The sequence below is a fragment of the Zonotrichia albicollis genome, chromosome 3 (genome assembly GCF_047830755.1).
Source record: "Zonotrichia albicollis isolate bZonAlb1 chromosome 3, bZonAlb1.hap1, whole genome shotgun sequence".
Lineage (NCBI taxonomy): Eukaryota > Metazoa > Chordata > Aves > Passeriformes > Passerellidae > Zonotrichia > Zonotrichia albicollis.
In genome coordinates, this window is record NC_133821.1 from 48,472,285 (window position 1) to 48,484,397 (window position 12,113).

The 12,113-nt window shown below is 36.0% G+C and overlaps 1 protein-coding gene across 1 annotated transcript in view; it reads right to left on the bottom strand.

Annotated features, from left to right (window-relative positions):
• Positions 1-12,113, bottom strand: part of PRKN (parkin RBR E3 ubiquitin protein ligase) — a 678,920-nt gene that overhangs the window by 369,308 nt on the left and 297,499 nt on the right. The window contains exon 5 of the mRNA XM_014266682.3: positions 6,201-6,284. Coding sequence (XP_014122157.1) covers positions 6,201-6,284 — 84 coding nt within the window. The remainder of the gene's footprint in view (positions 1-6,200; positions 6,285-12,113) is intronic.

Sequence of the window (12,113 nt, forward strand, 5' to 3'; positions counted from 1 at the left end):
CAGGTGCAAGATCCTACACTTTGCAATCCCAAATACAAGCACAGGCTGGGAGGAGAATGGATTGAGAACAGCCCTGGTAAAGACTTGGCAGATGAGAAGATAACCCAGCAGTGTGTGCTCACAATCCAGAAAGCCACCTCTATCCTGGGCTGCATCCAAAGGAGCATGGCCAATAGGCCAAAAAAGAAGTTTTTCCCCCTCTACTCTGCCTTCATGATACCCCACTCAGAGCACTGCACAGGATCCCAGAACAGGAAGGTCATGGATTGTTGGAGCAGATCTAGCGCAGAGACAGTGCAATGATCAGTACCTGGAGCACCTCTCCTATGAAGACAAACTAAGAAACTGGGGGTTCTTCAGCCTGGAGAAGACTCTGAGGCGACATTAGAGCAGCCTTGCAGTTCCTGAAGGGGGCCTACAAGAATGGTGAAAAGGGACTTTGCGCAAGGGAATGTAGTGACAGAACACATAAACTGAGAGCACATAGGTTTAGATTAGAAATTAGGAACAAATTCTTCACTGTGAGGGTGGTGAGGAACTGGCACAGGTAGCCCCAAGAATCTGTGGATACTCCATCCCTGGAAGTGTTCAAGGCCAGGTGGATGAGGCTCTGAGCCACCTGGTCTGGTGGAAGGTGTCCCTGCCCACAGTGAGGGGGTTGGAACAAGATGAACAGTGCCTTCCAACCAATGCCATACCAGAATTCTATGAAGACTGGATAAAGAAGGTGTCCCAATGGCTGAGGGAACTGAGATTGTTCAGCCTGAAGAAAGGGCTCAGGGTTACTGTGTTTTCTCTACAATTCCCTGTAAGGATGTTAAAGCCAGGTGGGGGTCAGCCTCTTCTCCCAGGCAGCTGGTGACAGGACAAGGGAGCACAGCCTCAAGCTCTGCCAGAGGCAGCTCAAGTCGACATGGGGAAGAATTCCTTCACAGAAGGGGTTGTTAAGCATTGGAGCAGATTGTTGTGGCACTTAGTGCTATGGCCTAGTAGACAAGGCAGTGACTGGTCAAAGGTTAGACTGAAGACTTGCAAGTCTTTTCAAACTGAAATCATTCTGTGGTAAGAATCCTTGCATCAATTTAATATTTCTGAAGTAAGATATCTGGTATTTTAATTAGCACTCCTACTCCATCATAATCATTGTGATTTTTTTTAATAGCATATATTATCTGGACCACTCTCTTCTGCATAAGGCAAACTATGGCACTGAAATCAATTGAAAATGCAAAGTCAAGAGGCTTCTTGATATTAAGAAACATTACAGAATTTTAAAAATTATTCATAGTAATATTATGACATTGAAAATATTATAATGGCTCCGGGGATGGACAGACATAGTACCTTTAGCAATAATCATTGTACACAAAGAAAATGAATAAATGTATCAGATCTTTCCTATAATATGAAAGTCCTTTACTGTATTCATATTTTGATGACATCATTAAATTTACTACTTTGCTTGTGATACTTTAACTGCTACAGGATTTATTTCTGTTCTCAACTAAAACAGAGGTCTGAGCTAATCAAAGCAAAATGAGATGAAAAATGAATCATATTTCATCTGAACAGTGATGTTTGAAAAGAATAGCTTTAGACACTTGAAAGAAAAAATCATTTGGTAAGCTGTGTATTTAAAGCATACAAGCTGAACACTATTCCCTTGATTTATTAGTCCAAACTATTTCAGATGAGCTCAGGTTCCCTAAGGAACAGACTATGAAAGGAACACATAATATTGCTGTTCTCAGTGCCAAACCTAATGACAATAAACAAGCAAGGAAGGAAAAATAGGAGAAATGTTTAAAAATTTAAATATAGTAAATATTAAATTGCAAGATTCAAAAATCAGAGAATAAGAATAATAATAAGAAACTCTACATAATTATAATAATACAGTAAGAAAATATAATTATAATATACATAATTATTATATATAATTATAATAATATAATAAGAAAATTGCATAATTAAACCAAACATGCTTCCTATGGCAATCATTTTGCTTTCAAACATACCCTACAACAATGAGACTATTGTATAGTTGAATTGAACAGTTTAAAATTACATATAATAGCCAATACTAAACATTAAATAAAAAAGTGACCAAACTTGCAATATAAATCTTTGCCTTGGGCTTACTATAGAGTTTGAGATTACTATAGAGTTTGAGATTACTATACAGTTTGATAAGAAGGGTGTGCTGATATTTAAGAAAATCCAGAAGTTCACAGAAATCCTGGTGCTTGTTTTAGAAATGGTTTGTTGAATCCTAGCATGTTTCAATAACTGGAGCAGAGATAAAAATGCTATTCAGTTATGATGACAGCTGATGCCATCTTCAGAAACAAAGAATTCAAGGTAACAGTGGTGATATATATCAAATGGGAAGAGAAGTACATTTCTATTTCTATTACAGAGATTTTCATTTTTCCTATTCCCAATGGCTTAAGCCATATCTGACCTATAATCCTCTTTAACCCTTTCATTATTTCTGAGATTTTCAAGTCTACAGCAACTCTTTTTTGCACATCAAATGAGAATCCCAAGAACACATGCAGAACGTTAATACTTTTTCCAAGGTTTCTAAAGTTCAAAAAGGTTTGCCTTACACTGTGCCCTGGGGACATGGGAAATGTCTTTCAGAAACTGATGCATATTCACTGGACTGAGGAACTAATGTGGAGCTGATTCCTATGAAACCACCACTTTAGTGGTTTATGGTGGCATTAATCTCTGTCTCACCATAAAAAGACAAATTATTTCTTGATGACTTTTAAAAAGCACGAGCCTACATGAGGAAGCAAATATAATAGCATTTTTTCATACAGGAGTGGAAAAAGTCCTTAATCAAAAATTCACTTCAATGGATGATAAACAGAAAATATTCTGTCTGAGAGACAAAGAACTGTAAAAGTCTAACAAGAACATGCCTTGAGTAATATTTCATTTGAATAAGGAAAGGCTAAATAAATAGCTTAGTCTTACATGTATTCTGGTCACTTGTGAAGATGAGCATGAATCCTCAAAAATGGTATCAAATACACTTGGGACCAGTTTTAGCGGTGGTCTAGGCAGTGCTAGGTTAACAGTTGGACTTGATTATCTAAATCATTCTGTTCTAGGCAGTAACAAAAACACTCATATAAGAAGAGTGTCTGTAAGTTCATAGAACCACACCTGTTTCCAAGCAGACCTGCACAGGTACATACAATATTTCTGGCTGGAAGTGTTTGAGACAGATACCAAAAGTACAATGTTCTCTTTCATTTAATGAATGGTCCTAGTTTGTGAAAGTGTTTGAAAGATTGATTGCAATCCACATTTAAAACAGCTAAAGATGACTCTTCCATTTTTGAATTACTATATTTAAAGTTTTTTATAAAAGTGGCTTTTCTACAATTGCAGCAACATAAGTGTTCACAGGAACTTCATCTTTTTGAAGCTGCAGAAGTTCAGACTGATTCTGATAGACTGTAATTAACGTGAAAAACCCCACAGTGACCTCTGCTTGGGAGCACATTGGAGCACATATCAAATCACAGTGCACTTAACATTAAGATAATCATTATATCTTCTACAAATCATTAGAAATTTTATTTAACTGAAATGAAATTTGATTGTCATTATTTTCTCTTATAGTCAATTATTTTATTTACATTTTTGCAACCAAAAGAATTAAAGTCTGTCGTTCTGTCAAGAGACTAATTTCATATCAAAATACATTCAGACTAGTATTTTGGGGGAAAACACATTACCTTGTGGTTTTTTATGTTGCAAATTGGTGCTTACAAAAATTGAAAATTGACAAAAAAATCAATTTTTAACTGAAACATGTCTTGGGAGAGAAATAATGGAGTAAATTTTTCCCCCTTAAACAGCACTATTTGCAGTTTGCTGATAACTCACAACCAACAGCCTTAAAGCTTCTTCATTGCATATCATGGTAAAGAAGCACATACACTGTGGAACTATTTAAGAGACATAACTCCACAAATGCAAAAATAAGTACTTAATGATAAAACATGACCCCATATTACAAAGATTGTAACAGGCAAGAAAAGCCTAGAGGTTTTAACCCATGATTTAGTTAAGGTTATTTTTATTCTGTTCCAAACAGTTAGTCTGTTTTATCAGAGCAGAAAAGAACACCAAATCCTTGGAAACACTTCGGGATCTCTATTATTTCTCACTTGGAGCAAGACACAAACCAAGAATCTTAGTGATTTAAGCCTTTGAAATGGAAGATTTCCCAGAAAGTAAAGATGTGTTTTCACAGTGATTGAGGCCAAAGAAAAGCAAACCATCCCAAAACACAAGAAAGATATCTTTCAGCAACGAGAGGATCTGAACAAGCCATCAATTCAAATATCTGATTCAGGGTTACCTACCTCTTGGATAGTTAGGTAAAAGAAGTTAAATGCACTCAAGTGCTTAGTTGTTCTTGACTAGATTGATATTGCTGGAAATCCTGGTTGAAAAATCATAAAAATTAGGAGTGTTCTTGCACCTCGGTTTGCTTCAGTTCTAAAACTGTTAGAGTGGTTTGTAGCTGATAAAGGGAAAACGTGTCAGGTTGGAAATAAAAGAAAAGCACATTTCTCCAGTAACAGACTCATGCCTGTAGTCCAGGTGGTCTCAAACTGCATTAGCAAAATGTCTGTCTAACATAGGATGTCTTCTGAAATTTGTTCAGTGATGCCTTACTGAAAGATAACACTGATCCTCGGCTCTGCTAAGTTTGCAACTTGCCAGAGGAATTGACAGCAACTGGAGTCATGGGGCTTAGTTGACTGAGTATTGGTTGTTTGCCACAGCATTTGATTTTAGCATTATGATCAGTGGGTTTTTTTCTTCTCTCTCGACCAAGATGGCATTTTGTTTAATTTTCTGCTTTTACAAAATAAGAACAGATTCAATGAGGGAACGGGTTGTAGTTCAGGAGGGAGGGTTTCCAAAAGTATCATTATTTCACTACTTTTTTCACAGATACGCTGGATAACAAAAGCTGTAAGTTGGCAGCTGCAAGTCAGTCAGGTATATTCTGCCAACAGGTGACAAAACTGGGAATTGTACTGCCAAGAGAAGAGCATTTGAATGTCTAACACCTGCCACTTTCAAGATCATGGTCTTTGTGGATCCCTTCCAGCCCAGGACATTGTGATTCCTGGGTGGCTCAATCAAACACTGCTACAACAAGGTGCACACCAAGAAGCAGAAGATCAGAGGCTGCCAGACCTCAGTTTCTGTTGGCTGCACATGGACTCAGCTATAAATCCCATGCTATTAAAACAACCATTTAGTATCTAATTTTATCTAAAGTTAGATAAAAATATTTTCTGGCACCATCTATGGCCAAGCAGGAGACACCTATGGAACTGTAAGGACACACCACTTCACAACTGTCTTGTTAGGGAAGACAAGGAGAAGGTTACACCAGAGCAGGTGAGCGCTTCTGGAAAAAGCTGTTTGTATGGCTCCAATTTACAAATCATTGATGAATAGAATCTTTTCATATGTGGGAAATTCAAGTTTACCTTTAAAGCCTATGTCCTGAAGGAACACTCAAACAAAGCTTTTTCCTGAGAAGGAATTATCTCTAAGGCTTTAGTGTTAGATGCTAGAAATATCTAATACATATGAAGATACAAGTATACATATATAATTAATAATTTGATAAACCTATGCTCCTTTTTACTTAGTCTTTTTTCACTAATGTCACTTTAAGAAACAAAGGAAGAAACAGCAACAAGACGTGGGAGAAAAACTGCAAAGTGATCATCATGAAGAACCTATTCCTGTGGACAAAGCCCAATATGTAAGTTCTGATATGCACTATGACATGGAAATTTGAAGCTTTCAAGGTAAAGACATACGTAATAATTATAAAATGAGCATTGACAGAAACAATTATTACTTCCCACATTTAACCTTTGCATACTTGAAAATCTAAGAGTTATACTTCAGTGCAAAAGATGAAATAAAATTATTTCCTCCTTCATTCCAAAGAGCACCCGACCAAAATTCCTCCCTTTTGCAAGACATCAGAGGTTTATTATCTAATGCTGAACAGCTCTATTGAAGTGTGCCATACCTGTCTCTTCACAGTCAGTGCTGAAATTCTAACATGGTTAAAACTGTTACAAAGAATTATGCTTATGAGCACCCACAGTACTTCGAGAAACATGACAAAATCTTACCGCTACATTCCCATTGCACCCTTGGGACTGGCAAACACCTCCTATTCTGTTGGGAATTAGCACATCATCCCAGCAAGATGGGCCCTACAAAATAAAACCAAAGCACACAAAGATTATAATATACTTCATAAATAAACATATAAAACTTGCCTTTGTTGCTGCTTTTCCTACTCTCGTTTTTTTTATGTTTTAACTAAACAGTTTTATCATGATTACACTGAGAGATCATTCAGGTTATATAACAATATTCACCAGTAAAGCCCAGTCACAAACAGGACATGTGGTCCCTCCACCCTAGGGTCAGTGCTGTGGACAGGCATCATTAGTAGGTTACATTTTCTCAGTTAAAGACAGGTACTGAGTTAATCATAATTAAAAAGCTACAAAGACTCATTCTCTGGTTCAACACTGTTTACACATGGGCCTGCAGTTCACTAAGGAGAAAAGGGAAGAAAGATAACAGCTGGAAGTAGAATAGACCATTAGAAAAACTGTAAATAGATTTCTTGGCTGTAGATAAAGCCTTTACTTAACTGTAATAAAACATAATGAAATTATTAATAGAGAATTGTAATTAGATATACATTAACTTCAATATTTATAGTCATTATTAAAGAAACTTAAAAATCCCCAACCCCCCACAACAAAACAATATAAAAGCCAGAAAAAAACAGACAGAAAATCCTTATTAAACTTTACAGTGACTTCTTGAATACACACAGTTCATTTATGAGTATATTACGAAGCAGAAAAAAAAATATGGATAGCAAATCATCAATATTTCACAATTGCAAAGTAATGTGATTAACAGGATGATCTGCCAAAGAAGAAAAAACAATTATATATATATATATATATACACACATACCATATATAGGAACATTTATAAAAACATTTTGCATCACAAAAGATTGACACTTGTATGCTTTCTCTTTGTATAATTATTTCACACCAATTAATATTTAATTTACAGACAACAAAATTAATCTGAGCAATAGATTTGAAGTTTACAGGTATCCACATACATAGTAGAAACAAACAACTGAAGTATAAAAAATGAAAACATTTGATACTTGGATTACTCAGCGTTTGGGATAGAATCAGTGCCCAGAAAATAGCAGAAAATCTTCAACCAGAGGAGAAATTATGGCAGTCAAGACATTGACCACATTAGTGAAATTAGTGCCTACTTCAAACACCATGAATTATAAAGTAATCCAGTGTCACATCTACATCCAATTCCTTTCAGGCACTTCAGCATTGTGTGGGCACAGCTGAAATGATTTTTGAATTCTCTTAGTAGTGTGAACTTAGCCTGGATCAACATTTTATAACTATCTAGAAAGTTGAGTAAAACAACTTGGTCTTCACTGAGCTCCACTCTCAAAAGTAACTAGCTGAAATGCTGGGACATGTACATTGAATTGCAGGCATTCACAGGGGTGACAAATCATAGTTTTGGGTCCTTGGGTGAACACAGCTGGAGTGGAGTTAGTATAAAGTAATAACACTTGATATTGGGGGGGGGGCTGGATGGGGGGAGAGAAAGGAGAGAGAGGGCATGACCTTGAATTAATGATTTAAAACATCTGAAAAATAAAGCTTGCCACCAATTAATTATTGCAGTGAATTTTCATCTCTCATGAAGTTTTAGCATTCCAGAAAATTTGCAGGAAGAACAGTAAGGCCACCTTGAGACGCTGCACAAAGAACTACCTTCTTTTAATTGCTTTCAACTCAGTAGTTATAAATTTTATTTGATGCCCCCCATTTATTTATTTTTGCCCATGCTTCCAAAGATTGAACAGATCTCTAGCATTCCTTCCACAACAGTTTACTTTTCAGAAAAGAAAGTAATCTACCTTCCCATCCCTCATATAGGTGCTGTTCCTTATCTCTTACTTTTTATCTTTTAATAGCTTTTTCAGCTCTATCATTTTGGAATATTAGGAACATCATACAATACACATGACTTACATGTTGGACCAGTGAATAGGAAGATGATGTCTACCAACTTGCTCAAGTCCTCCTAAACACTTATTAAAATGTAATTTACTTTGCTGAGGTTTACTAAGCACCAAGGCAGTATTTTGGTGGAGCTATCTATCAGAGCTCCTGGACTACACTGCTACATATAACATATGTCAAAATCTGGGTTTTTTCCCCAGTGCACATCCCTTAATAATGACATATGTTAGATTTCAACTGCCGTTTCAAAGCAGTTGTAATGTGCATCCCAAGGTCCACAGAGAGGCTTCCAGCAGGTCCTTTCTAGGTTCTCCCATACTGAACCCATCTGCTTGCTTCCAAGGATGAACCAGCTATATGCCTCACTCTCCAAGTCTATGGCAACCACCTAATGGACCTTCTGCTCCTGTTATAGTTTAAATGGACTCAGCAACAGTTTTTTCTGCTGTTTGCAGGTAAGATACTTCAGCAGTTTTGCCCACCAAATTGTATTTTTATATTTAAAGTGCTGGAATTAATTTTTTTTGCTTTCTAGTAGTTTAGTTATCAGTGTTAAAAACCTGTTCTTCATTAGTAACATTATAAACCAGGTCTCCCTTCTCTTTGCAGCTCTTTGATCAACTTTTCCATATCATAACCTGATAGCATCCAGAAGTTTATTCTTGGGATTGTGATTTGACATGCTACTCACACAATATACATTAAAGTAATATAAATACCCCATTAGGACAGTTTTTCCTACACTTTCAAAATTGTGCTTGCAATCATTATCTGGTCCCACAGTTGTTATAGGGAGCCATATTTTTCCCTCCTTTGGAGTCCTGGAATTTTAATTCATGAGGATGACATCTAACTCACTGACTTGATAAAGACAACCAAGACTAACAAGTTAATGTCTGATTAACAGCTATACTACTTCTTTCATAGTCTTATTTATTAACACACTTTTATTAAAATACTTATTTTTCCAAATTTGAGGAATGCAATAGTTGCTGTTTTTGGCTAATCCTTACATGATTTCCATTTGGGAAGAGGATATTAAAAAAAAAGGATGAGAAATAAGAAGTAAGTGTGCTTTATAAAACTTGGGATCTAAGAAGGGATAGGGATAGGGATAGGGGAGAACACTCATTTAAATTAAAAAAACCCAAAACCCAGAAACATACTTACTCAAACCCCAAGAAAAGTCTTTCTTACTTTTTTTAATATTTGGTACTGGTAACACAGGACAATGATTTTTTCCTGTTTCTTCATCCTTGTGTGATTAATAGGAGACTCTCAAAGTTAATGATGCTACACCAGCATATACACAAAAAATAGTCACACCAAGATACACACCAAGTTAATTTAAATGAGTGTGTAGAAGCAGTTCCACAGGTATGCTATCAGCTCTGGTACTAATTATCTTAATTTTACAAGAAGAAAATATTTCAAACTAAACTTCTTAGACGAATTGATGTTTTACTTCACTGAAGTTATTTCAGGTGAAAACTTCCAAAATATTCATTAGTTTGCAGGTCTGGGTATATAGTCACAAAAAGGTAAGAAGGTATATTAATTCTCAAGCTAGGAAAAAACCCCAAAATATCCACAGGATCACTTATAAGGTTGAGGCTCTATAAAAATGCATTTTTAAATGAAACCAAGAAGGGATGAATTTATGCAATGTTGACTACCATTAGAATTAACCACTACAAGTAGCTCTATATCAAGTCCAAATATGCTTAGTATGAGAATATATTTTATTAATTAACAGTTACAATAATAATAGGAAGTTTGCAGTCACCTTTAAGTTCTTATTTCCAAGGGAAACCAACGTACTACATGGCTTGATATGAACTTGTAGTGATCTCTCTCTGCAATCATTTCCTCATGACATTTCTCAAGCACACAAGACTACTTTGCACGCAAAGCACTTTCACTATTTGAAATAAAAATGTCATCATTTACTAAAAGCATGTTAGAGCATATACACAGGGAACTAGGAGCACAATTCCATGTTATCAGCAACTATCAACTGTTCACTCACACTGTAGCTAAGAACTTCCAATTTTTCCCTTCATAAAAACCCCCACAATATTCATCACTTCTTTAACTCTTGTGATGGACATAAAACCTGTAAAAAAGTCAGATGCATTTAACTCTTTTGGTAACATTACCCAGACCCAGCTTTAAGTCAACAGTGGTTTCTTTTCTTTCTGTTTTAGCAAAAGTTAGATCAAGTTCTTAAGGCACAAGATAGCATTGATTCAGCTGGAATTATAGACTGACAGAATAGAATGGGTTTCAGCCAGTTTAGCATTGATGAGTGGAGAGAAAAAAAGTAATAAAACAATAAACCCCAATCAACCAGAGAGCCCCTATTCTACACCTCATTTTCCAAATTAGTAAGAAGAAAAAAAATCTCCTCTTCCACATCTGTTCTTGGCATTCTTCATGGCCATATTTTATTATTAATGCTAATCTAACACAGTTTCAAAAGATTTAGTGTGCTTGAAAATTTTAGTTTTCCACCTTCAAAACAAAAATAGAATAAAAGACATTTGTCCTTGAAAAACACAGTGCATTCAAAATGTTAATGTTTCTGTAGCGACAGTACTACTAAATGTCATTGCTATAATTGCGTCAAAACACAATTAGGAATTCTGGCAAGATAAACACTTTGAAATGCAATTTTTGTACCCTTCTTTCTTGAGTCTAAGAAAAGCTTGTCAACCTGCAGGCCAGCCAATCACTTGTGGTGTTATAACACTGCAGGCTCTAGTGTTTGTAATTATTAGTTCGCATTAATCAGGAACATACTGTGAGAGGAACAAAGCCTTCTGATTGCAAGATTAAAGCAACTGCCCCTCTTGTACCCAGCCAAATGGCTCACAGAGAAAGCTCTGCATTAAAATAAACACATCAGAGAAGGCTTTTCCGGTGCATAAGTGGGAAAATGACAGAATAAAGAAAGAAATAGAAGGAACGCCATTGAACAGAAAAAGTCATATCAAATGTACTTGAGTACTTCCCAAATAAGCAGGTATGGAGATTTCTCTGCCTTTAGCATATGGCAATTGTTCCTTTCCTTTTTGAGGGGGAAGACAGGAAAAAAAGTTGGTGAATGATATATTAAGCTTGAAGTGAAACTCCTTTGCAGCATACGAAGAACAGGGAGGACTGAGATGTTTTTTCAATGTATGAGGTAAATACTGGAAGTCTGTGTACATTCCAGTAAGCATATTGCACTGATGCCCAGTACAGAGGGCAGTGCAGTACACTCTAATCCCAGCATCTCTCTATCCTGTAGCCAAGATCCAGTTTTGTATTATAGAACCAAAACTAAATTTTCATCAGAAACATCTCAAAAAAATTCAAAAAAACTTAAAAAAAATCCCCCAAACCAGAAATACCATCTAGAGATCTTGGATGACAAATTATTCAAAACGTGGTTGCTGACAGAACTGTTGACCTGTGAAGTCAGGGGAAGGTCAGAAGCAGAGGTCAGCAATAGAAACCAGTGATTCATCAAACACTCTGAATCACTTAAAAGGCTGGAAACTATCCATGTATTCAGTACTTTGTACTTTCCCCACTTTATATTCCCCTCTAGTGAACAATATGCAGCAGAATATCATTAAAACACATATTTGTACCTGCTACTATCTACATAAGAAACATAAATCATTAAAATGTTGAGCAAATGACTCAACCAAGAAAAAAACTATTAATGCAGAAGCATTTTGAAAGCCATGTAAGAAATCATTTCAGGCCTTCAGAGACTTTAAAAATCAGCATTCGAAACACAGGAAAAGTGTTAAATCTGATGCAAATCATGCAAACATTCAGGCTCCTCTGCAAAATTATGGCTACTGACTTGTCTGTGAGAGAGTATCTGAAGAGCTAGACATTGTATAGGGAACCTCAGCATGATTTCAGGATCTTGAGACAGTAAGACAGAAA